The following is a 26,769-nucleotide window of genomic DNA, read 5'->3' as shown; positions in this document are numbered from 1 at the left end:
GAGGTGCCATAGGAAAAGGGAATTCCCTGTAAGTGGAACTGACGCCCGACTCTCTCATTCTACACGGTTAATGTAATGACATTCATTAAACCCACAACCATTCGTTTGCTAGTGTCATACCATTGGGAAACCCACAACTATTCTATCTGCCGAGTTTCAGCTATATCGTATGTCAGGAAGTGGGTTGATTTTCGTTTCAAAGATTTTCAAATACCTAGATATATTTAAAAATACAAATTTATAATTTCTGGTAATTTGTGGCAGTCATGCTTAAATCGTGCTAACGGCATGTGGAATTTATAATTTTTATTTAAAGTTTTTTCAATATTTTTCCAAATTTACGAACAAAATGTTTATTTTTCAATAAACGGCTTTAGCAATTTAAGACACACAAATTTAATCTTACATACCGAAAATGAATTACCAAATCAGAATTCGTTGATGTGGATTTAGGGGTAGAACAGGGTTGAAATGCACCACCTCTCCATCTAAATAATTAATAATATATGAACAGGTTCCAAAGTAGTATTTAACTGACTTAAAACAAGAAATTAATAAAGCTGACCATTTCAAGTATAAAACTGTCCAATATTCTATAAAACAAAAAACATGGTAAATTCAATCATAGTTGTGGGACGTGACAAAAACACACGTTCAAACTTTGGCGAAAATGTCCCGATACAAAGTGATCCCCAATAGTAATAATAATACAGCAAAGAACACCGCTGTTAAATCAGACAAAATTATGGCCTACGAGTAACTTTTCCAGCAACCACCGCTTCCCGTCGGTATGGTCTATAGAGGTACGAGCTATAGAGGTAACTTGTGATTTTAAAGCAGTTAAGATCCCATACAGGCATAGCCAGTTAGTGGGTTCTCGTACTTGTAATTTTAAAGCAGTTAAAATAAACTTAATATGGTGTACCTACATATATTTGTAATTTTTACAAATTAAAAAATGAAGTGAGTTCTAATGCTAGGCTTTTTACAGTTATAAAAGTACCTTATAGAGAATATTGAAAAATGGGTATACGTACATACATATTTAATATAATTATAATTAATAGAAAGAAAAAAAAACTTAATTTCATCAGATTCAAAAGCTAAAAACAATAAGGGGTAAAACAAAAAAACAGGAGTTTCCCGTTCGTTATAAAAATCTTTATAACAAACGAGGAAACCTAAATTCCTACTTTATTTGGTATTTTGTTTAGGTTTTTTATTATCTTCTTTTTTTTGTTGTAACCAATAGATATAATGATATCCTCACTGGAATCTCCCGTGCTTACTTATATTAACTTACAAAAAGTTCTTTAAGACTGTACAAATGCATACTTTTCAGCAATTGTATTCTTGAGCATCTTTGGCCTGTATAATTGCATGTTTACCTTTTCCAAATATCCAATAGATTTCATGGACTTATGACCAGGTAGTTGCTTATTTTTTTGGTTGGTTTTTCATTAATGTTAATTTTCTCTGTGAAGTAATGCTTTATTTTTTTCAGACTGCTATAATCCTTGTTCGTTTAATAATTGTCTTTGGATTCTTTTGAAATTAAGTGAATTAAATACTTATTACTTCTTTAGCCGGTTGTTGTGTTGTCATACTTCACTATGGAGTTGTCCAATGTCTTGAACTTTGTCTTTATCATTTTTCTTCACAGCTATTCCTTGTTTTGAATATTGTTGACAGATTTAACTTAATTAATTGCTTTTTGCATTTCGTCTACTTTCATGTCATTATTTTTTATAATTTTTTTTTTAAAGTTTAATTTTAAAATTATCGATATTATTTGAGCCGAAATTTTGGATTTCTCTCAAGATGTCCGAAAAAATGTTATTATAATTTTAGTTAATTTTTAGTTGTACTATTTTTAATCCTTTCACTCATTGTTTGAAATAACTGTTCATTTATATGAATTACGTTCAATATTTCCTATCCCAAAAGTAGAACATTTTCTGTTATCATTGTTATCTAATTTAAAATAAAATGTGCCTATTAGGAGGAAGAGCTACAAGCCAAAAATGTGTACATTCTTAGTATACCTTATACTGTAGGTAATAGGCATTAAAATCGCTTGACAAACAGAGTTTAGAAAAGTTCGATTTCAAGCACAAAACTGGTTTTTATTTATTTTGTAAATAATTTTATGAGAAAGCAAAAAAGTTAATCAAGTGAAACTGACACAGATAATCTTAGCTATAATACTGTATTTTGTAAAAGTTATTTCCTTTACGCGTTCATTCATTTCTATTGAAAAATATTTTTTTTAGTACTTTACATTTATATTTTTTATTGAGTAATTTATTTTTTTATTTGTATTCTACTCAAGCGAAACGATAGGAAAACCTTCAATTTATCTAAAGTATATTTTTTGGTATTCATAATGTACACCAATTCGTTAAAAAGATTAATCAAAATAGTGATTTAGCATTAAGCTTCGCTTTAACCATGTCCCGCTTTTCTGTATGTTTGCCAATAACCTTATCTTGTTTTGTCTAACATAGGAATTTTAATGGTTATATTCATATAGATAATGATCATATTATTTTGTTATAGTTGAATTCAGGTAAGAACTTTTAAATAAATTGTTGACTTGGTTGTGAGTGATTTAACTATGTAGCTGTGTGACAGTTCACATGTGAGTGGTATATCTATTTCTACGATTCACTGTGAGTGGTATACCTACTCTTATTTATAAATATTCCCTAATACGCCGCTGCAGCATTTGTATATCTCTACGGTGAAGAGGGCCGTATATTGCTCGGGTTAAAATCTTTACTCGTATAATAATATAATATAATAATATTCATGCAAGATTTTTTTTGACCGGCACCACTTTGTTGCAATCCTCAGAAACACCGTCATTTTTGCATTTCGCGTTTTGTTGCTAACTTCAGTTTTCATCAGATGACATTTGCGATGTCATTGGCTCCGTCTTTTTTGAATTGCTTCGAAATTCGGCTAATTCGATTATACATTCCGTATTTGCTTTGATAAATCGATATTTCAATTTAAAATATACCTGCAAATGGGTATTACTGCTTTCTTACAGTTTCATGGCACGACGGTTCGATCTTTGTCAAATCAACCAGATTGTTACCAAAGTCCGCTATCTCCATCTTACAACGATGGTAATACGTTTCTATACCGTAAGACAGATAAGGGTTACAGGGAAGTGGTGTAAATAGTATATCTATAGGTAAATCACATCACAAGGTTTAAGATGAATGATATAACTATGGTCTAAGAATTTGTGGTTTTGAGATGAGATGTTTACGTGAGATTGGTTTTCCTTTACAATTTTAAACTTAAATCTCACGATTGCCAGTTTGATAGTCTTTTATTTGCCGTTCTTTACCGGTGAACAAAGAATTGAAAACAATTTATAAGTTTTTTGATATCCGATGAAGAACTTGTAGTTTTTAGTCACCTCACATGTATCACATCTTCTGTGTCAATGCTTGCTATACCTAATTATTTTATCTGACTAAAGCATGGTTGTGCCGAAACTGGTTAACATATTTCATTTGATATTATTTTATGAGAGATTTGGACAATAATAAAATATTTTATTTTACACAGCTCCGGTTGTACTCTGCCGCCCATTCCTCGCTACGGAATATACTCCATTCCAAACTACAATAAGACCATTGTACCGGGAGATTTGATAGAAGCATTCACCATTCTGACTTACTCATGTACAGGCTCAAGACAGCTCAGTTCCAGCAGAAATTACTCCGTGTGCGAAGGAAATAACAAGTGGTCAGCTCGTCCAGGATGCCACAGTAAGAAGTGTCTGCATGTGATTTCTATTTCTATTGGTATCCTCTAATCCACTGACTGTAGCGGGTCTAACAGCCATTTGCCTTCCCTACTCAATAGTTAATCCGGAAACGGATAGAATTGTTGCCTGAAAAGGACAGCTTTATATTTCAACAGACATTGTTATGCCTTATTTATTGTTGGTCTCATTAAAGATTACATTTCCAGAAAGCTGCACTCTGTACTCTTCCTACACACTGGATTACTCGTGCTACTCTTCCGATGTAGGCAGCATCCCTTGCCGAAGGAACATGCTCAGTGGTTCTTCTGTTCACTTCACCTGTAAAACAGGACACATGCTTTCTCCAATACAGAAACTGGGCAGTATGAAATGCCGGAGAGATGGCAGGTGGAATATCCCAATACCCAACTGTATACCAGGTGACTCATTCAAACCATTATTCTACTAGCTATACTTATTGTATGTTAGAATTCTATGGGAATGAGCGCTTGAGTTCTGATGGTTGGGGTGTGACTATGGATCCCATACGATACTGAGAGTGAGGTTGTGACTGTGGATTCCGTGCGATACTACGTTAGCTTGCGTGCACAGTGCATAAATGTCAATTCATACTTCAGTAAAGAGTAAAGGTATATCTTATCACATTGCAAACAATTTAATCTTGACAAATGTTTATGGCACTCGATATTTTGTTAAATCGTACGCTAATAATACCCAAAAATTCAGAAACAAATAGTATTAAAAACCTCATTTTAAAGATTCACAGCTCAACGGAACGCTTCTTTCACCTACATAATCTGACGTATTATCTACCTCCAGCATGGAGTTTATTTTTTGCGTGAAGCTAGGAAAATATCACAACGGTTTGTCGAATTGTGAATACGTTGAACTTTCTGCCTGGAACATGGGTCTTATCATGTTAGAGTTGGAAGTTAGAGCCGACCGAAGTAATTTACTATTCCCGAGAGCCGGCAATATATTAATTCATTTAACAGTAGTCAACCTGTCAATAAGGCTATATAAATATCTCATGTCGCACTTGAAACGAGCACAGAATATATCAGGTAATTTAGCGAAAATAAAGGTTTAAACACAACTAATATTGCAATCATAAAACCTTTTAGAGAAACCACATTTAAGGTAATCATCCAGCAAAGCGACATTAAAACTATAATGAACCCCGATTTTTGGCCCTAAGGCAACGTATTCAAAAGTTTCAGAGAAGTTGCCAAGTGAACTACGAAAGAAACAAAACAAAATGAATTAGCTAAATATCACTTCGATCAATGGCCGATCTGTAAAAAGAGTGGATTGAGATCTCGGCAAAACTCACCCTGAATTCACGAGTTATGGTAAGAGGACGACCATATGGCGGACTAGCTATAATAAAAAGAAAATCATTCAAGACAGTAATGATTGACTGTGATACTCCCAAAATAATAGCGATCGATATCACACTAGAACTGGAAAAAACTCATCTGAAAAAGTGAACTCAGTACCTACAGAGGCCTCACAAAAGCTGGATGCTTTACAAATACAGCCATATACAGCATAAAACAGACAATCGAATACTACAAAGCCAGAAAAAGCCATGTTTCCTAGATTTATACAAAGCTTTTGACAGGGTTAATCATAATAAGTTGTGGAAAAAACTGACCAAACAACAAGTACCACAGCAAATTATCAATATATTGAGTACATGGTACATCCAGCAGGAAAATTTTGTCAAATGGAATGATAGCCTATCAGAATCAGCTAAACTAAACTGCGGGGTTAGACAAGGAGGCTCATTTCCCCAGTGATGTTCAACGTGAATATAGATGAGTTCAGTAAATCGTTGAATAAAACGAGACACGGATGCTTTAATGACGGGGTATGTACGAAACACACGTTCATAGTCACGGGCTAATGTGCGTCAATGAAGGTACACACATGGCGTCATGAAAACACTCCAAGTACAGTATTGGTGATGCAGCGTCTCACAGATGGGGGACAGGGAAGGGTGCATGGGTACACATAGTAGCCGGGACGAGTGAGGGCTACCGGAGATCGGAAAACACTCTTGTCCAGGCCGTCGCCCAGTGGCAAGGCGCGCCCCTACACAATAGAAGGAGAATTTCCCCCAAACCACCACCAAGTGCTACGTGTTTACCATTTCATTTTTATTATCGTGTCATTTATTTAGATGTATGCTTTTACAATTCACACAGTAGCAAAGCAGCCTGAAGGCTTGTATAGTTGTTATTGCGTTACAAGGATACAGAAGCTATCCCGGATTGGATATTGGATGCGGGAAGGTTTGCCAGACATTGAAAGCTTACTTGCATAACTGTAGCTGAGATGTACTTTCAGTTCCTGCACGTGTATCCTGCTCATGTTATCCAGCCTATGTATGCCACAGGAGTCACTCAATCACTTAATTCCAACTGTTTTTGTATTTACTACTTGTAGATTGCGGGAAAGAGAAGTCAGACGCGACCACTCTCATTGTCAGGACCGCTGTAGCCAAGAGGGACACTGTACCTTGGAATGTCTCGGTGTTCCATAAAAAGGGTGATACATTCGAACAAATATGCGGAGGAACCATAATCAGCTCTCATGTCGTCATTAGTGGTAAGATACAGAACAGTATTGAAAGTAAACCCAATATGCGTGGCATGGCATTACAATAAATATTATGCAATCTGCAGTACCCGTATAACAAGAGGTGTAGGCATAGCATTACAATAAAACAATATGCAATCAGCAATACCCGTTTTACAAGAGGTGTAGGCATGGCAGTAGAATAATATGCAATCTGCATTACCCATATTACAAGAGGTATGGGCATGGCATTACAATAAAAATTAATTTAATTTTTTAAATTTAAAAGATAATCTCCCTTAGGTAACATTATGGTCCTATAAATAGTAAAGGTTCACGGGTATATTTTTTTTTTTCTTTGGAATATAATACTTATTTAATCATTAAAATGATTGTATTTTTTGCAAATAATTCTTAATCCCTGGGTTAACCATTTTAACCTTACCCTTTCTGAGGTAGATAAATTTCTTCAAATACTACCAACGTTTCCGTAACATTTGAGTTATTTATACATTTCCTAGTGGAAAGTTTTTTTTTCTATAAATTGGTGAATTTTTTTTAAGTCACAATCGTTCTACATTGAATGTAGAACGTATATTATGTTAAACTAACGTATAGTTTGAATGTATAGTATAGCAGTATATTGGAAGAGGTTGGGCAATGCTTTCTAAATTCGTGTGTAGTTAAAGGCGGTTTCGTTCAATGCGACACTCGTCTGTATCTCCATAACTGAGGGGATTATGCCAACCCGATTTTGGAACCAGGTGGGATGTTCTCTGGTTCTCTCCTTCGCCATGGGCTAGCTGTCCATTGATAGAATGAGACAATCTCCAAAGGTTGATTCAGCCACTGTGTAATATCTATACCAACGGGTTCTGAAACAATTAGGTTTTTTAGCAAGTAGATTATAACTAAACATCGGGACAGATAATCTATCTTGAAGTTACTCAGTATCTGAATGGTATTAAATAATAATAATAAAGTGTTTATTCCGGTATGTGGGGAGGTTAGTGCAGTCCCACACATTCCATATAGAGATACAACAAAATATATAATCAAAAACAAAAAGATAGAACAGAAAAACAAAGAAAAGAAAACAGAATTAATTGAAAATAAAATAGAATAAAATGATAAAATAATAGAATAATAGAAAGTTGAAGCCTTTAGGGAGCCGTGACTATATTAGGCGCTAGTGTTTTTCTCCAGTGTGCGTCAATGCTGGAAGATGGAGTGAGGCGGGCTTCCATAGTGAGGATATTTCCAAAGCTTCTTATCCTTTCCCTCATTCCTGCCACCCTGGATCTAATAAGGGCTGCATATCCGGGAACTCGCCCCTCCGTGAACATGCGGGAAGCGCTGCAGTATCTGGGGAGACAAAACATTGTGCGGAAGGCGTTGTTGTATTGGATCCGTAGTCTTTCTATACTACTCTTTTTGTAGTTTGCCCATAGTTCTCACGTGTACAACGTTGCGCAGAAGGAAAGGAAGAGCGTCCTTTTTACTGCGGTACTGCAAAGGCGAAATCTTCTACTGAGCATGTTTGCTTTAACGCTGAGAGCTCGCCTTTGTCTATCGATATCATCATCGTCTATCAAATTACTGGTGATTATGTGTCCAAGGTATTTAGTTCCTTCGGTCACCTTCAAGTTCACACCGTTCAAGGTAGCTGGAGGAATATTTTTCGGGCCTTGCCCATGTCTTATGACCAATAGAGCCGTTTTAGCGGGGTTATATAACATATTTGTTTCTTCAGCATACTCTTCACAGATTTTCAGAAGAATGCGCAGTCCCCTTATAGATGGTGCCATCAGGAACATATCGTCCGCATAACTGACGTTATTCAGACACTGTCCTCCGATGTGGCAGCCTACTCCTGCATTGTTTAGCCTTTCGGTGAGTTCGTCCATGTACAGATTGAACAGTTTCGGTGACATGCATCCTCCCTGTCTGATGCCACTCTTTAGGAGGAAAGGTTCGGAAAAATCATCCTTCCATCTTACTAGGTTTTCCTGCTGTCTGTGCCACGAGTCGAGGATATGTATGACCTCTGATGATATGCCTCTTTCTCTGAGTTTAGCCCATAGCAGAGGGTGAGAAACCCTGTCGAAGGCCTTGCTCAGGTCTAAGAAACATGCATATGAGGTGGTCTTTTTATTCCTGTAGTATTCCAGGGTTCTTTTTACCGTAAAAATAGCAGAATCGGTAGCAGTTTGCTTTTTGAATCCCATTAAGTTAATGATCATTTGGACATCTGATCACCACCTCGCTTGTCCGATTCTCTTCCTTGTCTCCCAGCTCCTGTGCGGCACCACTCCTTGCTTTCTAGCTGGAGTGAGCTTCCTTCACCCCTCTTCCTCCGTATCTCTCTTTGCTTGTATTAGGGCGTATATAATCTAACAATCGTTCTGTGCAAGTATCAATGCGTTGATGCCATTGAAAATGCAATGAAAATATAATCACAATATCATACCTGATTTAGGACGGGTTGTTTCAGAGAATTTGAAGAATTCTTCAAATTTCAAACTTAATTTTCAAGCTCTGTGAAAGTTTTTTTCAAATTCTGTTATTATTTTAGTTCTGCAAAGTAACTGTCCAATAATGCTATGATAATAGAACTTGAATAAGACATTCACAGAACTCGCAAATGAACGTTGAAATTTGATAAATTGTTCAAATTCTATGAAACAACCCATCCTTTGTTATTTTTTGTTACATAAATAATGTTCTTTCTTCTAGCGGCTCATTGTTTTTATGACAAAGATGGCATTTCATACCCAGTGGAGTTTTACCGTGTCGCTGCCAACAAATATGAGCGGTCGTGGGGGCACCCAGATGATTCTGCAGAGCAAACGTCAGAGGTTTGTAGGAAGTACATCGCAGATATACTATATCTTATAGCTATAAGAATTAATTTTACCGACATTTTAGGTCACGCAGATTCGTATACACAACAGGTATGACGGAATGGTATTGAGCCATGCTAGCGACGTGGCTCTTCTTTACCTTAAAAGACCATTTGATTTCTCGGAAAGTGTGACAGCGGTCTGCTTGGACCTTAATAACGAGGTATTGGACACACATCAACTTACTCCGCACAGCATGGGCAAGGTACAGTACAAATATTTTTCTTGATAAGTCCGCCTTGGGAGACCAGAGCACTCCTCCCGAGCGATCTATTCTGCGGAAGGCCTGCTGAAGGCCAGTCTATCCATATGCCTATTAATCTGTTCCATATTATTGATATTAATGGAATTGATACTCCCTCTCTTGCTGATGGCATTTATACTCCCCTCATATTGCTTTCTTCTCACAAACTAAGTATTTTGGACGTTCTCAAATCTGAATGGATCATGCTCATCTTTTGCTGATGTGCATGTCCGAGAAGTTAAGATCCTTAACTACAAATCCTCGGCACATCCCAGAGCGGTAGATCGCACTAGTTGCTCTAATTGACTTTCGCCATTCGACCTAAATAGCTCAATCCTTCCCTATACAACAAACTAGTCCTACTAATGGAATACTTGCTCTGCGTAAATCGTATATCTCCTCAATCATCAACCTGATGAATATTTGGTCTGTAACAATAATGCAGGTAGCAGGATGGGGCGTCACCGAGGATAGGAAGTCCTCGGAAGTGCTTCGAGTCCTGAACCTGCCCGTTATCGAGGACGGTGTATGCAGGAAGGAGTTCTCAAAACACAACTTCCAGCGCCATTTCACTTACGACAAGTTCTGCGGTGGATATACAAATGGTTTGTGAAAAACGTTTGTTTCACTTTTAATTCAACACCGCAAATTACTTTTGTTTGCATAATCTTCCTCCCAACACAAATATGTTTAAAATTATTTTTCAAAATTAATTAGAAATTACGGATTGCGTAGCTTTGAATAAAGACTGTGGGTGCAATAAATATTATCGGCTGATATAATCTATATATTGATATCTTCCTGGTGGATATATTTTCCACCAGGAAGATCACTACAAATGGTGGATCGATGAATCTCGTCCATATGTTTCAATATGAAATGTTTTTTTTATAATAAGCAGGTTAATTATCGTAGGCACAGCCGTCTGCAATGGAGACAGTGGAGCTGGCCTCGTATTTCTCTATGGAGACTTGGTGAAGCGATGGTACTTACGCGGGGTGGTCAGCATTGCGCCAGCATCCAAGTCAGATTTCAACTGCAGAGAAGACACCTACACCGCCTTCACCAGGATCTTTGCCCTGAAGGACTGGCTGCTGTCCGAGTTACACACTAATTCATTACAGCGCGAACTATACCAAGGTGAGATGTTATTAGTTATTAAAAATTTAACATTTTATCATCAGCTTCATTCAATAATCCAGGGGAAGATCGATGGAAGACATAGCAGAGGAAAGGGCTGCACTTCGGAGGTCAAAATTTTGGTGAATAGAAATTCAAATCACAATTCATTCTTTTCACATCAGTTCAAAATATTCTACAGCATTTAACAAGGATCACACCTGGGACCTGTATTGTTTTTTGTTTGTTTATTAACGATATTACCACTGTTTTTGATCAAGTTTTGGTACTCCTGGTGATGATAGTGATTTGTTTTTGGGGTATTATGTCGTGTTGCGCTACCTCCTTCTTTAGCCAACGTTTTTGACAGCATTGCCGTGTCCATCATCAGGGCAACACAATACGGGGCAACGCAATACAGGGTAGCGCAACATGGCATAATACCCCAAAAAAAAATAACCATAATACTTTTGGCCATGAAAATCTCAAATCATACCTCCTCCTTGTGATGATCATAAAATATAAAACAATTTTATTGCTTAGGCTGATTTTGGTATCACGCTCACCGTCAGCGCACATAGATCAGCGCGTAGTTCGTCAGCGCTGAGGCTCAGCGTGGCTCGTTTCAGTATCGTACTGACCGCTTTACTGTACAGTCGAAGACCAAAATGCGGAGTGTATTAGTTATTGCTGCCTTGTACTACCTATTCTAAAAAAATAAAAACCGGCGACGACGAAGACTCCATGTTCATCCATTGATTGAGCAGAGAGCCGTTGCTGGAGACTTTGTCTTGTTATATGGCGAACCTCATCGATAACTCGACCTGTATCCACTCCGCGATTCGCCATGACTGTACACGCGATGACGTCTGCTCCGCTCGGCACTAGAACGCTCGCTGAAAGCAGAGGCGCTCGTGCGATCGTCAGCGCCGACAGCTACGCGGCGCCGACGCACGACGCGTACGGCCGCGTAGCCATCAGCGCTGACCACCTTGCGCGCTGATAGCTACGCGTCATTCAAAAACGCTTCCTAGAAGTTCATATATCTCGACCATCAGCGCCGACGGTGCGCGTGCGGTCGGCGTGACACTAAAATCAGCCTTATAATTTCAACGACCACCACCGTAAGCAAATAAAACTTGTAAGGCTACAAGATTAGTGCACTCGTATTGACTATTACCTCGTACTCAATATTGATTAATGTCAAACGATAACTTAATCTAAAAAATTACATAATTTGCAAGACCTTGGTTTAATATTTTAAAAATATTTTTTCTTTTGTATCTCGTTTAAATGTGCAAAAAAAATTACAAATAAAGTATTTAAAATGTCAATATTTCGAAGCGCATCTGAGTTTAACAATGTATGGTGTTGCTGTGATGTTTAGGTATCGTCCATTCTTAGTTTTTTTTTTCATTTCTACCAACTTTCGTATTAATTATTTGCCTAAAGTAACCTGTAATACTTGTTCCTTTGCAGAGCCCGCCCTTCGCTCATCACCCAAAGAGTAAGTTTTAAAATGAGTATTGATACATATTGATCCTATGCGGTAGACAGAAGTCACAAGTCAATGTCGCGTCATTGCGCATTGTGTAGACAGCCATGCCACTGTTTGTGTCATACAAAATACACCCACTTCAAACCGAATTTACACTGTTTTCTGTCAATAATGTTGCTATTGCAATTGGTATTAGTAAAATTAATTTGAAAACACACACAGAATTTGTATTTATTTTCATGATTTTTTTGAAAAATTAGTTAATTTGAAAAAATGGATTATGGTAATGATCAGGTAGGTCAGATTGTTTCAAAATACATTAAAAGTCATCCTAACATCACGTGGCCAAGTGTACGCATTATGAAATAGTGACGAAACAGCAGAACTGTTTTTATGTTTCAGTAATGATTCATTTTTCTAATGTGAAATTGTCGTGTTTATTAATAAAGGAGGTTGGAATTGAAGTACCTACACGCAAATCTTATAATTTCAGAGAAAATTTTGGTTTTGATTCAAAAGTAGAGAAATTTGGAAAAATAAGCTTTTAGGCTACTGTTCACAGAACTACTAGTTTATGTACCAGACCAAACAGGAGAGAAACAAAGGATTTCTCTATTTCATTTGATTCTTCTGGAATGGGAATGGATGAATCAGGAAATCAATTCCTTTTTGTGACAATGAAATATAACAAGAAGGGCCAAGGAAATGATAGGGATAGGGGCTGGCTCGTTCGTGAACCGTTGTTTAATCGAACCGGTTCACCGAACTGGATCTTTATAAAGAGTTGGAACTAGTGATCCGGCTCGCTAAACTGAGCCGCTTCACCCACTTAACTGCTATTATGAAACAGTGACGAGACAGCAGGACTGTTTTGAACGGTGAAGAAATAAACTGGATTTTGAAACAGTAACAAAAGTCATACAAGAAGTCACTTGGTTCATTTTTGACCTCAAACGTAAACGTTTGAATATGCGGCTCTTCCAAATACAATTAATTTTGTGGGTAACAATAAACTCACTACTGACTATTATCATAGACACCTCATACTTCGACTTATGACGGGTCTTATACAAGCCTAGGATAAATTAGTTAATTGTTACACTCACTGGTACATATTTCTTTTGAATTATGCATTGTCTTGATATTATTAATTATTAATAACTGCATCACTTGTAATAGTGTTTTTGTTCTTGAATTTATTGCTATTATTATCCTGTTTACCACAGTACGCTTGTAATTCGATTACCCCTGTATTGTAAAAGCCATTTTATGGCGTTTGAATTGAATAAATATGTCTGACAGTGAGTTAATGCTAGTTTCACATGGACATTATGATGATATTCTCGTAACTAGTATGTGGACTTGGCCTATTTCACCATGGTGAAACATATTTTTAAATGTTTATGTTTCAAAGACTAACATATAATTTAGAGTATTAATAGTTTATTGTTTGACGTAGATCTGGTTGTCCACTGCCAGTTGTCCCACTCCACGGGCAGTACAGCGTCTCTGAGCGCGAGAAGGCCATCGTTCCCGGAGAGAGGGTTCCCGCAGACACGGTGCTGACGTACTCCTGTGATGAAGACTTAGTCATCTCGGAAAAGAATTCCGTTTGTGGACAAGACGATAAGTGGTCCAAATCACCAGTGTGCAGCAGTAAGTCACTTCTTATTTTTGGTTCATCGATCAATCATCAATAGAACTGTTTATTTTCCACAATTATTATAAATATATATTTATGCCTTTTTATTTTGAAATCAATCATTGTGTGTTGTGTTTTATAACCTGGTGTGTCTGTGTGTCTATAGGTAGCAACTGCACCATGAAAGATACGGGGATAGCAGGAGTATGCAAACCATTCGCCAACTGCCAGACAGCAAAGGAGGTCAACAGTAAAGGAATTCGGCCACAGGTTCTAACTCTTTTTCTTTATGTGACATTCTTTACTGTTTGAAATCAATCTGCTTTCCGGCCAGTTGACTTAAATTTTGGTACTTATAAATAAAATATTTGCGTAAAGTTTGAAAAAAATAATGATAAATAGACAAGCAGGTACAATAAGACATATGAATGTGCGTGTTGCGTGCATTGGAAGTATAGTCGATGTGCAGTTGTGTGCATTGGATACTCAATAGTTGATATACAGTTGTGTGCATTGGATACTCAATAGTAGATGTGCAGTTGTGTGCATTGGATACTCAATAGTTGATGTGCAGTTGTGTGCATTGGATACTCAATAGTTGATGTGCAGTTGTGTGCATTGGAAGTCAATAGTAGATGTGCAGTTGTGTGCATTGGACTCTCAATAGTTGATGTGCAGTTGTGTGCATTGGATACTCAATAGTTGATGTGCAGTTGTGTGCATTGGATTCTCAATAGTTGATGTGCAGTTGTGTGCATTGGACTCTCAATAGTTGATGTGCAGTTGTGTGCATTGGATTATCAATAGTTGATGTGCAGTTGTGTGCATTGGATTCTCAATAGTTGATGTGCAGTTGTGTGCATTGGACTCTCAATAGTTGATGTGCAGTTGTGTGCATTGGATTATCAATAGTTGATGTGCAGTTGTGTGCATTGGATACTCAATAGTTGATGTGCAGTTGTGTGCATTAGATGTTTAACAGTTTTGTGTGGTTGGTTCACAGAAGTGTAACGAAGATTTGGTGTGCTGCGCCGAGCCTTTCTGTCCGCCGCTGCCAGAGGGAATGGTCACCCAGACAATTAGTGGTTCGAGAGCGGCAGATTGTGAGTTTCACAAAACCTTCATTAAGTCCCCACTAAACCTTAAATTATCACCTCTCAATAGATTTTAAATTAGAGTGTTGTCCAAGTAAGACAGATATTCTGGGTAAGATCCCCAGTTACGAGTTTTGTTTGGTTTCATGTTTGATTTAGATTATATTTATATTAATTTCTTCTTCAATGATTAGATAATATTACATTAATGTGTATAATTTAAAGTTATTCCAATTAATTGAAATATTTATTACCCCAAACACCAAGGTTATCTACAGGAAGTTACTTTCTAATGATAAGAACTATGGTACTAAAGAGATTTCAAATGTAATACACCTACTGATACACTGTTATGATTTGTACATTGAAGCATGACTCTCCCCTACTAGCACAGATCTCATCAACTATGCAAGAAGTGAGAAGTTTCCATTCTGTCCGAGTCGGTACGGGATGAAGGGCTACACATGTAATGTTCACTTCAGTTACTTATTGGGTAAAGTTGTAAGGCTGGCAGAGTATCGAAGCCAAGAGGAACTACCTGCATCTGCTTTATTAGGATTATCTTCCACTGGGATGAGTTAGTCAGTCCATTGAATAACTGTGCTCTCAAACTATTTCCTCTACAGACTGCGTAGGGCTCGCTGAGAGGCTGCACCCCTGCCAGCGCACTGCTATCGGCTGGACACGAAGGGATTTATGTCCAGCTATAGGGGACACCAGCGTAGTACACAACAAAACACTTATGCAGTCTACCACAGAGGCCCCGCACTTTGTAAGTTACAGACATTATTACAAACTGTTTCCTCTACAGACTGCATAGAGCTGACTGAGAGTCTGCACTCTTCCCAGTGCACTAGTATCGGCATTGCTACTGTTGCGAGCTGTCAGGTCGGAGTAATCAATATTACTCTAAGTCTAGTGTCACAGAGCTACCAGCAATAATTATACAATATGTATTTGCAAATTGTATAGCGCCGTTTATGTTAAATATCACCTCGCTGTAGATTTATATTTTTACATCCCAACTATGTACATAATTAACTATCCATCACGCCAATTCAACACAGGGTAAGGCAGAGAGGATAGACAGCCGCACAACCGAATCAAGTTAAAGATTCAATGGATTGTGCCATGTTTTCCTCGGGTGTCCCCGACTTCTTCTGTCACAAATTTCTCGTCATCTGTTCTCATTACAATACTTTGCGTGTGTATCTGCTCTACATGTCCAAACCGTCTGCCTAGTACCAATTGTATGATATGATATTCTATTATAAGTAATAACTTAAGGATAACAGATTCCCTTTGTTCAGCTTGTCGGCCAATAACATAAAACTATATATTATGTATGCATTACCAGTGAGTGTAACAATGTACATACGTAATATCTATTCCCAACTGGTCCCACCCGTCTGGAGCCAGGGAGACTACGGATCCCCAATCGGGGTATGTTGTGAGGCTGAAGGTGGTGGATAGAGGAAGGAGATGGGTAGAGGAAGGTGGGGAAGTACCAGGCTATTTAGATCTGGTCACCAAACACGGCCAAAGCCATTTCAAGCAACGTTTCAATTGTGAATTGTGGTCTAAGACCAAGGCGATACTGAAAGTATCTCCTGGAACGTGCTGCAAATATACTACATATTATTTTAATTGAGTAAATTGCAAAATACAAAAATTAATAAAATAAAATTTCCTTGCGCACGCCGGGATTAGAAGTCGTGACTCCGGTTTGCTAGTCAAGAGCCTTACCCCTAGACCACAGAGGCCGTCAATTCTATTATCCTCTTAATATTGTTAGTTAAAACTCACACTTACACTACCAAAATCTATACATCTGCCCTGATGATGGATACTGTAACGCTGTCCGAAACGTCGGCTAAAGAAGGACGGCAACATCAAAAGTGTTGTAAAAATTATAATCTTACGAACTGCACTCGTACCAGCCACACAACATACTCCATATTGGAGATGCCGTAGTCCCACTGGTTCCGGGCAGCTGGAATCTTGTGTGTTAACGATGTAAAAAGAAATAATTCAAAAGGGAAAAACAGATATAACTTTTCTAGCAATTTAAAACAACACTTTGTTAGAGAATAATATGAAGAGTGCTTCTGTTCCCAGGGACTGTTAGCTACTGGTGAGAGAAGAAACATCAACTGGCGGACGATAGGGGTGACATTACTGAGCGATCGGTGGCTTGTGACGTCTGCACGCGCCATTGAAAACATTGGGTGAGTTTATTGTTTTATTATTTTTAATTTCAAATGGTCTTTTAAATAACCATCAAAGTGATGAGCTAAATAATTGTATGATTTGGTTTTTGATATTTTAATAAGATGAACGACTGACCCCTTTTTCATTTGCGTGTTAGAGTGAGAAAGGTTTAAATCTTCTGTTTGGGGAAATGTTCTAGATTTTTCAATAAATTCGACAAATTAATAAATCTGCTGAAAAAGTTCTAAATTTTTTATTTACAACAATCTAATCACTAAACCCTTAATTTCAGAAATAAATAACGACTTGAAACGGCATTTGCTGAGTAAAATGATCAGATCTGAATAACCAGGTACTTCCTCTCATCACTCTTTTCGGTATCTCAACCGCTCGCCCCGGGCGGTTGGTACTCTTGTGCACGTACGGCACAAGACCGAGCAGAGAATTTACCAGTACAGAGCAAAGACCTCCACAATTAGAGACGTTAAATTTAAATTTCGGGGAGTTAGCGAGAAGGATCAGAATATCAAGCCAAGAACAAAACTCATTAAAAAATATTCAGGTGATGTACTGATTGTATTAGAAGCACATAAGAGGAAATATTTGCTTAAAGTGATGTTAATTTATCAAGTAAAATTAAATAATGTGCGACTATCACCACTCCTTTTGTTTCAGATCCGGGAATATAAAGTTTGTTGGACTGGGCTGGAGCTTCAATCCGCTCCGTGTAGATGAGATCTACGATGTAGTTAAAATAGTCCTCCATCCAGAGTTCAACTCCACTACCTCCCGAGTGTACAACGACATCGGTCTGATGAAGGTAGACAGACAGTAAGCATTTTTCATAATCGTTTTATATATTAGCAAAAAACCACTCGAAATATTACTAAAAATAATAAAAGTCTTTGGTGCAACAGGAATTTTAATTCAGAACCGAGTGTTGTCCGGGAGCTAACTTTAACATCTGAGCTATCTCCCCAATCTTCAGATCTACCACATTTCTTCGATACGTTTTATCAAAACATTTATTTTATCAACATAACACCTCTTGTGATAATTTCACCGGGTTGGTGTTAAAAAGCATTAAATTCTGTTGTTGGTAGTAGTGGCGGTCGGTGACTTTTTGAAGAAGGGATGCTGGACATCAAATGTTTATACTCGTACTTACTGACGCTAGCTCACAAACAAGATGTAATTAGGTACCGTCTTAAATTATCTCCATAAATCCATTAAGTTCCGTAACTCAATATTTCCAGTATCCAGAATAATTTTTTTTCCGCAAATGGCCGACACACAAAACTTTTTCGCATTAATGATTCAATTATACAACCACACAATTCACTATTATCATTTAGAACACGTTGGCAAAGTATCCATCCTATTTTGGGTATGCTTTTTTATTTATTTAAGTTATGATTAAAAAGTATATCGCAGGTTAATAATATTCAATAAGAATTCGACTTCAGTTTTCAAGCTCAAAGCAAACTGTCAAAGCAGCGCGCGCATACAATCCAATGGATTAGTAATAGAGTATACCATTCTGTGCATTATACATATAAGTATTAATGACGGTTTTTGTACGTTGGATGCTGTCATAAATATTGTATAAAGTAGACGAAGATATTGGCTTGCGGGTTTTTCTCAGTACGCATGCACCGAAAGAACGTACGTTCTAGCATATTGGAAGCGATTTACAATTCGCTTCTATACCACAGTATTGCTTGTGTAAGTGTGTTTTACGCGTTTCATGGTGCTGCCACACGCAAAGCTCACATCAACAGATAATATAAAGCACAATAGCGCTCGCCATACAATCCCATACAGACCCGACACACGTAAAAAGATAACGCGCTATAAGTGTGGTTCTGAACTTCGCTAACCGAATTTATTTTACGTAACCACTCCCGACGCGATATTTGAAAAGTTATGCGTCCCCCTCTCCGCCGTAAAAAGGAGAGGGGGTCATTTTAATTACGGAGCTACCAACTAAGTTCCGTGTTCCCTTTGACAGCCATGACATAAGCAGCCTAATAATGCATTTCTTATTTATTATGTTAGCTCATATCGTCATGTGTGCTAGTAAATTTAGAAACATAAAAAAAAACATTATTTGGCAAACATACTTAACATATATTTAAAATATAAATATAATTCAATTGTTGAACTCCATCAAAAAGTATTTTAGAGAATGTCACACTAAAAATCTTACTTGTTTTTCTTCTTACTGAATACATATATGTTTACATATTTTAGTTAACGGGTCTGATTGCCATGTGTCTATATTACCTACACATACATATATATTGAAATACATGATTATAGTAAATAGTAATTGTAATTATATGAAATGTATTAACTGTATTAACTGCATTGTATTATCTGTACACGTGACTTTATTTGTACATAATATGTGAAATGTTAACTCTTCTTCCATCCACAAGCTAAGGCTTTTAATGGAAGACCAGTAAAATTATAATATATTATGTTGTTTATTGCATTAAAAAAAAAAAAAAAAAAAATCAATATTTGAATTTGAAGTAAACAAATTTTCGCCCTTTCAAAATTAATCATATTTTTAATCTCAGTATGTTTATATGGTAATATCATTCGGTTTTTTGATAAAAGTTGGACGGCTTGGACGAAAGTTGAGCTTATTTTACAATAATTTATTATATGTCGCTTTCGTCGATCGGCGTGCGAACTGCGAATTTCCTGATTCGACGGAGAGGTTATGTCAGGTTTTGTGAAAATGCGCTATTTACGCGCAGATTGTTTAAAATCTAAAAAGTTTATAAATAGCATTTATAATTATATAGTTGGGGGCATCATCATCTGAGGATGAGCTGTCCAACAGATCCAGCAATAGGCGACAAGTATCATCCATTTCGAAAACGTGCTCAAGCTGTCAGTAAGTAAAGTTGTCACTTTGACAGATGAAATTATGTTCCTCGGCCGCTCTCGAATTCAACTGACCCCCTCTCCTACCATAGGAAGAAATATTTGATAGCGTCGTGTGTCGGTAGAAAAGATGATGCGCTGTACATTAACTTTTGATGTGAGCTTTGTGTGTGGCAGCACCTTCACAGTATTTGAGAATGAATGTGTATTTAGAATCGCCCGCGCTGTTTGTACCGTGTCGTTCGTTGTGCGTACACAGAAACAGGACAATAATATGCACAATATCTTATAATAATAATATTTGTATGATTTTTTACGTTTTTGTAAAAAAAATCACATTAAGGTCGCTGTAGAAATATTAAAATATTCAAATTGCAGTATTGCTGTTTACGGGTAGAAGTCTAAATCTTTTCACTCTAAAATGCGGAGCATCCACAGCATGTATGGACAGACCGCGCCTGGTTGGTAGGTAATGTTCCTAAAGTAGTACCCGCTGATACTAAAGGCATGACATACCTGTCCAAAGTGACCCATACAAAAGGGTAATTTCATCCAACGCCGGTTCCCTATTACTGAGAGATATAGATTTCATACACAGCCCAGCCACACCAGTATTCCCAGTGGTCGGCCAAACACAGGCAGGCTACGGCCGGTGCTACTGCTAGCAGGGCTGCCCGGGTTCACGGGGTGAAGTTTGTCTAGGTCTTGGCGGCGGGTGCGTGGTGCGTGGTGCGTTCAGTTGCGTGGCAGGCCGGGTCGGGAGAGACTGGTTGAGGGAGACCTTTTGACCTCTCCAATCTCTTTGGACTGCCTCGACCCGTCGCCTTGCACCACCTTCGTAAGGATGGATCATACGTCCATCACTTCTGGACCACATATTCCTACCCACCCCTCTCATACCTTTTTCCTTCTCAGTACTTCCTGTCCATCCTTATCTTGATAAGACCCTCCACGTGGTATCCCCAAAGATAACATAAGCCTCCTGTGTGGATCAGCCGGAGAAATGAACATATTAAAATAATCACCAATCTTTCACTTTTGCATATTTGACGAATTTTTCATTTTATCTCGCCTATCACCAAGTTGCCGGTTCCTTAGTTGGTACTGTAGTTAGTTCAGAAATTCTTCAACTGGCACGGGAAGCCTATAATGGCACAGATTACGCCAAGCGTTATAATCACTATTATAATATTGATTTATGGATATTTGTCAAATTACCAGGAGAAATAAAATTAGAAGAAATCGTAAGCATATTCAAACTTAAATTACGAAAATACGTGATTGATTCATTCTAAAAATTTAGTTTTTATATTTTTAATAATACATATGTATGAGGATTGTATTTGACAAAGATTACTATGTTCTTATATAAAATCATCAAATAAATAAATCCAAGAATACTATTATCAATGCCCTGATTGTCTCGATGGAGTCCCCCTCAGTAGTTAGTCCCCTTAGGGAACCATCAAACATCTCCACATTTAGACAATCTTATTTATAACCATTTTTGTGGATTGCAGGATCCAATTCACAAACAGAATTTTCCCGGCTTGTCTCCACACGGGCACCCCTCTCCCCATCAGTGGACTGATCACCACTGGAAAGGATATCACATTGAGAGCTTACGTTAAAGTAAGTATTTATTTTTCTGCCTCGATGATGAAGAAACTATTATATTATTTACATTTCTTAAATAGGATCACACCGTACTTTGCTCTTATGTACTTACACACTTTCACATTAAATATAAAAACAATTCTTGTTATTGAGAAGACGTAGCACGATCAAGTGAATAAAATACTTATGTCGGGTCACGTCAACATGTATGAATGTGAATGAAGCAAAAAGTATGTGCTGAGACATTTGGCGGTCTATTCTCTCTGCCTACTCCTAATGTGTTGCAGGATGTTTTTTATAAATGTACACTGAAATACGAAACAAAGAATCGTTAATAAGGAGAAAACGCCAAGCTTTATATTCAAATCCCGAAGTTAACCAGAGGATAATTGAAATGTACACTTCTATGTAACCAAAGGTTTCGACCGCAATTTGATAAAAATTTATGATAGTTTGAGAATTTCTTTTGAATTATTTTTATATGGAATGACAAAATATGGCTGAGCTGACATCGCGTTTGGGTTCCACCCAGGCGTAGTGTGTTCAGTTCCTTGGCTGGCTAAGTCCTTCATCATAACACATGCAACATTTTCCACTTACTGTGGTGGTAGTAGGAGATGTTCAATTATTGTCAGGTTATTCGTAACCCGGGAATTTCTTTAAAAAAAATATATAGTTGTTTGACTTTTGGGATTATAAGCCGTAATATGCTTCATACAAAGCCTTGCAGTGTCCAGCTTCAGAAGCAGATATATGTTTGTAGATTAGGCGACTATTTGAGTACAGGAAGTTATACCCCGTTGAACCTAAAGAGGTGTAATGAGTGCGTGACTGAAATAAAAGCCTAAAACTGGACACCATTTATAAGTGTTGAGTGCAACTTGTCGTCCCTGTTAATATTAATTAATTTAGTGTTTCTATCGCCTCTCACTTACTGTTCTCAGTTACTAGGTGAGCTCGGCCTGCAGAGTTAGAGTGCCCGCAAATGTTTTCGTGTATCCATATCGTCTTTTACCTTCCAAAAAGTCAAATTACGCAACGCTTTTAGTCCTTACAAAAGGTATTTAAAATTAATTTAAATTGTAGAAAATCTCTTTCACCCGAAATAAAATAAATTTATTTTACATCGACACACCCAAAACATAGTTCCACTGGTTTACATCAGGGGTCGGGAACCTACAGCCCGCAATACGGCCTGCGATCAAACCTGACTTGCGTTTTATTTTCTCGTATATATATTTTTAATGTTAAAAACCACATTACTTTTCCTTACACACGCAAAGTACACTATTTTAATACTAAAATTACACCCACAATATGCAAAAACCTCGGAAAAATTATTATTATGTATTGAATCTGGGTTGGTTAGTAGAAGTAGCCTTCAGACACTATTGTGTGATGTAAGATGTGAATAAAGCGTTTATATTAATGTTAGTATCTTATTTAGTAAACTGACTGAATTATGTCATAATAAGTTTACTAAGTACTAATGACTTATCCTATTATTTTTGCCATTTGGTGTATTTGTTTCCACTGAATAAAATTAACAATGAACAAATCATTAAAAAATTCCTACATTTCAGACATCAATGAAGATAGTCCCCGAGGACGAGTGCTCCGGAGTGTTTTCTACTGGCAACAATCTTCACCCAGATGGAGTTAAGCACCGTATCGAGGTTTGCGGCCGCCCTGTTGGATCAAGTGGACCATGCGGGGTATGTAACGTTGGGATGCATTATCAAACAAGCTTATAACAGTATTAGAAACATCACACCAGATTCAAACCCTCTTTCTTAAATGCCAAGATACTTATCGCATTATTATTCAGTCATCAAGTGCGCCCCACTGTTGAATGTGGCAGCCACCTCTGGTCTGGAGCCCCAAAATACTTGACTCTGCAGAAACGGGAAGTCTTCGAATTGCAATCTTTAGAGCACAGATAAGAAAGCTGTCCTTGTTCTACCGGTATTTCAATGGAAGATGCTCCTAGATTGATCTCTTCAATCAGTGCATAGTCGAGAAATACGTACAAACGCGCGTACAACATTTGTACAATGTTGATATTTGTCACATGAGAATAGGTTGTTTTAATGAAAATTTTGTTTTTAGTTCAACAGCTCGTCTGAGGAACTATTTGACGGCCTTTGTGCTTCCTCCTTCCTGCAACATACACAAAATCCCCAAAGATGACACAGCTTGAAATGCAGTTAGGTTTATTTTGTGACCAGATCTGAATAGCCAAATACTTTCAACCTTCCTCTCCCCATCTCTTTCCCCTCCCCACCACTCACAACATAAAATGCTAATTGGGAATGCCACACATGTCCTACCGGCTCCAGTCGGTTAGAAGCAGTTGGGACTCTTGTGATGTAAAATTAAGTCAAATTCTGACAAAAAGTGGTGATCATTTAATAATCTGCCATTCTGACTGTGCTCACAATATTATATTATTTGTTCTCAGACCTCCGCCATCGGCACTCAGTTGTCCCTGTTCAACGGCCTCAGGGTGGCCTGCACCCACTTGCTGGTGGGGATCTCATCTGCATTTAATCACTCAACCTGCATATACATTTACACAAGAATATCAAAATATATACCTTGGATCGAGAGCATAGTGTGGCCTTAAGTTAGTGGTGCGCAACCAGTTCCCTGCAGAACTCTCATCCACCGCCTACATCCCCTGGATTGAGAGATGTGGTCTCAAGGCAGTGGTGCTCAACCAGTTCCAGCAGAACTCTCATCCACCACCTACATCCCCTGGATTGAGAGATGTGGCCTCAAGGCAGTGGTGCTCAACCAGTTCCGGCAGAACTCTCATCCACCACCTACATCCCCTGGATTGAGAGATGTGGCCTCAAGGCAGTGGTGCTCAACCAGTTCCAGCAGAACTCTCATCCACCACCTACATCCCCTGGATTGAGAGATATGACCTTAACGCAGTGGTGCTCAACCAGTTCCTGCAGAACTCTCATCCACCGCCTACATCCCCTGTATTGAGAGATGTGGTCTCAAGGCAGTGGCGCTCAACTAGTTCCCCGCAGAACTCTCATCCACCGCCTGCATCCCCTGGATTGAGAGATGTGGTCTCAAGGCAGTGGCGCTCAACCAGTTCCTGCAGAACTCTCATCCACCGCCTACATCCCCTGTATTGAGAGATGTGGTCTTAAGGCAGTGGCGCTCAACCAGTTCCCCGCAGAACTCTCATCCACCGCCTACATCCCCTGGATTGAGAGATGTGGTCTCAAGGCAGTGGCGCTCAACCAGTTCCTGCAGAACTCTCATCCACCGCCTACATCCCCTGGATTGAGAGATATGACCTTAACGCAGTGGTGCTCAACCAGTTTCCCGCAGAACTCTCATCCACCGCTTTCATCCCCTGGATTGAGAGATGTAGTCTTAAGGCAGTGGCGCTCAACCAGTTCCCCGCAGAACTCTCATCCACCGCTTTCATCCCCTGGATTGAGAGATATGACCTTAACGCAGTGGTGCTCAACCAGTTCCGGCAGAACTCTCATCCACCGCCTACATCCCCTGGATTGAGAGATATGACCTTAACGCGGTGGTGCTCAACCAGTTCCCCGCAGAACTCTCATCCACCGCTTTCATCCCCTGGATTGAGAGATGTGGTCTTAAGGCAGTGGCGCTCAACCAGTTCCCCGCAGAACTCTCATCCACCGCTTTCATCCCCTGGATTGAGAGATGTGGTCTTAAGGCAGTGGCGCTCAACCAGTTCCCCGCAGAACTCTCATCCACCGCCTACATCCCCTGGATTGAGAGATATGACCTTAACGCAGTGGTGCTCAACCAGTTCCTGCAGAACTCTCATCCACCGCTTACATCCCCTGGATTGAGAGATATTGAGAGATATTGTCCACCTGCAGCCAGTGATGACCTAATCACGAATGTTACAGCTGCATTGGTCATGTGCCATTAAGCATACCGCCCTAGGAAAATGTCCAGGGAACGATACCTTTGGTATTGAGCGTGTGAGGTACGCAGGAGATCAGCTCCTTACTATTCTAGCCGCCATATACTCCAGCCTCCTAAGACACACACATATACCGATGGACAAGAGTCAAACTGTTATCATGCCAATCTTGAAATCCAATCAACTGGATTCATCAATATTAGGAAATTACTCACTGATTTCCTTGACGACAATGATTTCAAGACCATTTGAAAAACATCTAATTTGTGCTGATATAAGACAAACTATTTACCCTGAATAACCAATTCAAAAGCGCCTCAACAACCGACATAGCCATTTATGGAGTCAAAAAACCAATACATAATAGTCTAATACAAAATAAAAAAACCACCCACCATGGGTGTTTTTTCGACCGAAGCAAGGCCTTTGCAAACACTTGTTATGGAAAGAAACTCATAAAGCGAGATGTCCCAGCAGCAGTAGTCAATTTGGTGGCAGGAGTTTCTTCTAGACTTCCTTATTCCTTAAAAGCGGAGTCAGGCAAAGGAGTAATATGTCTCCTACTCTATTTAATGTCTACATAAACGACCCCCTTCGAGAGCTCAATGATTCACGTATTGGTTCTCATATATGCGGACAAGGGAGGTCATCATCAACTACTCGAATGACATAGTGGAATTAAATCGAGGAGATGACTTGTGCGAATATTAAAAGAGTGAAGAGAAAATATCATTCATCGTCGTATTAACACACAACAAGGAGCCACTAAATATTCCACCAATCTGGCTTGAAGGGAATGTAGTGCTTATGGCCTCGCATGTTGAATACCTGGGAAGATACAGAAGATATGGAACGACAAAGAAGATCCATTACTATACAGGCCGGAATGCTCTGAAGGTGGTTCTACCACTGTAGCGATGAGTAAGGAACATACTGCACTGCCCTGTTAAGCTGAGGCAGAGGCAACTTGTGTTACTTCAGCACTTCTGCAGTGCCTCCACAGAAGGGAGGGTGCACTCATTCCCCGCTTACTTCGCCACCGACTAGCCAGCTTCCCCAGCAGGACACGGAAGTCAACCGACGTCATCCGAGTGACTCCACTCAATGAGCGAGGGATGCAGATGACGTTATCCGAGTGGCTCAGCTCTCCACTCAATGAGCGATGGATGCAGATGACGTCATCCGAGTGGCTCAGCTCTCCACTCAATGAGCGAGGGATGCAGATGACGTCATCTGAGTGGCTCA

The 26,769-nt window shown here is 38.6% G+C and overlaps 1 protein-coding gene across 4 annotated transcripts in view; it reads left to right on the top strand.

Annotated features, from left to right (window-relative positions):
- LOC149414337 (uncharacterized) overlaps positions 1-26,769 on the top strand; it is an 85,195-nt gene that overhangs the window by 29,573 nt on the left and 28,853 nt on the right. For 2 of the 4 annotated variants that reach the window (XM_089644288.1, XM_089644287.1), the window contains exons 3-19: positions 3,586-3,788; positions 3,994-4,206; positions 6,239-6,400; positions 9,107-9,228; positions 9,299-9,478; positions 9,963-10,122; positions 10,433-10,657; positions 12,116-12,143; positions 13,594-13,790; positions 13,943-14,046; positions 14,780-14,879; positions 15,497-15,642; positions 16,989-17,098; positions 17,757-17,912; positions 21,500-21,611; positions 23,180-23,311; positions 24,058-24,240. In XM_089644288.1, the coding sequence (XP_089500414.1) occupies positions 3,586-3,788; positions 3,994-4,206; positions 6,239-6,400; positions 9,107-9,228; positions 9,299-9,478; positions 9,963-10,122; positions 10,433-10,657; positions 12,116-12,143; positions 13,594-13,790; positions 13,943-14,046; positions 14,780-14,879; positions 15,497-15,642; positions 16,989-17,098; positions 17,757-17,912; positions 21,500-21,611; positions 23,180-23,311; positions 24,058-24,222 (2,515 nt within the window). In that variant the 3' untranslated portion in view covers positions 24,223-24,240. Of the gene's footprint in view, positions 1-3,585; positions 3,789-3,993; positions 4,207-6,238; positions 6,401-9,106; positions 9,229-9,298; positions 9,479-9,962; positions 10,123-10,432; positions 10,658-12,115; positions 12,144-13,593; positions 13,791-13,942; positions 14,047-14,779; positions 14,880-15,496; positions 15,643-16,988; positions 17,099-17,756; positions 17,913-21,499; positions 21,612-23,179; positions 23,319-24,057; positions 24,241-26,769 lie in introns of those variants that run through there. The other 2 variants (XM_089644290.1, XM_089644289.1) reach the window with 2 other exon arrangements.

The sequence above is a fragment of the Hesperophylax consimilis genome, chromosome 20 (genome assembly GCF_061612785.1).
Source record: "Hesperophylax consimilis isolate HC1 chromosome 20, BYU_Hcon_1.0, whole genome shotgun sequence".
Taxonomy (NCBI): Eukaryota; Metazoa; Arthropoda; class Insecta; order Trichoptera; family Limnephilidae; genus Hesperophylax; species Hesperophylax consimilis.
This window is presented reverse-complemented; position numbering and strand designations above follow the sequence as displayed.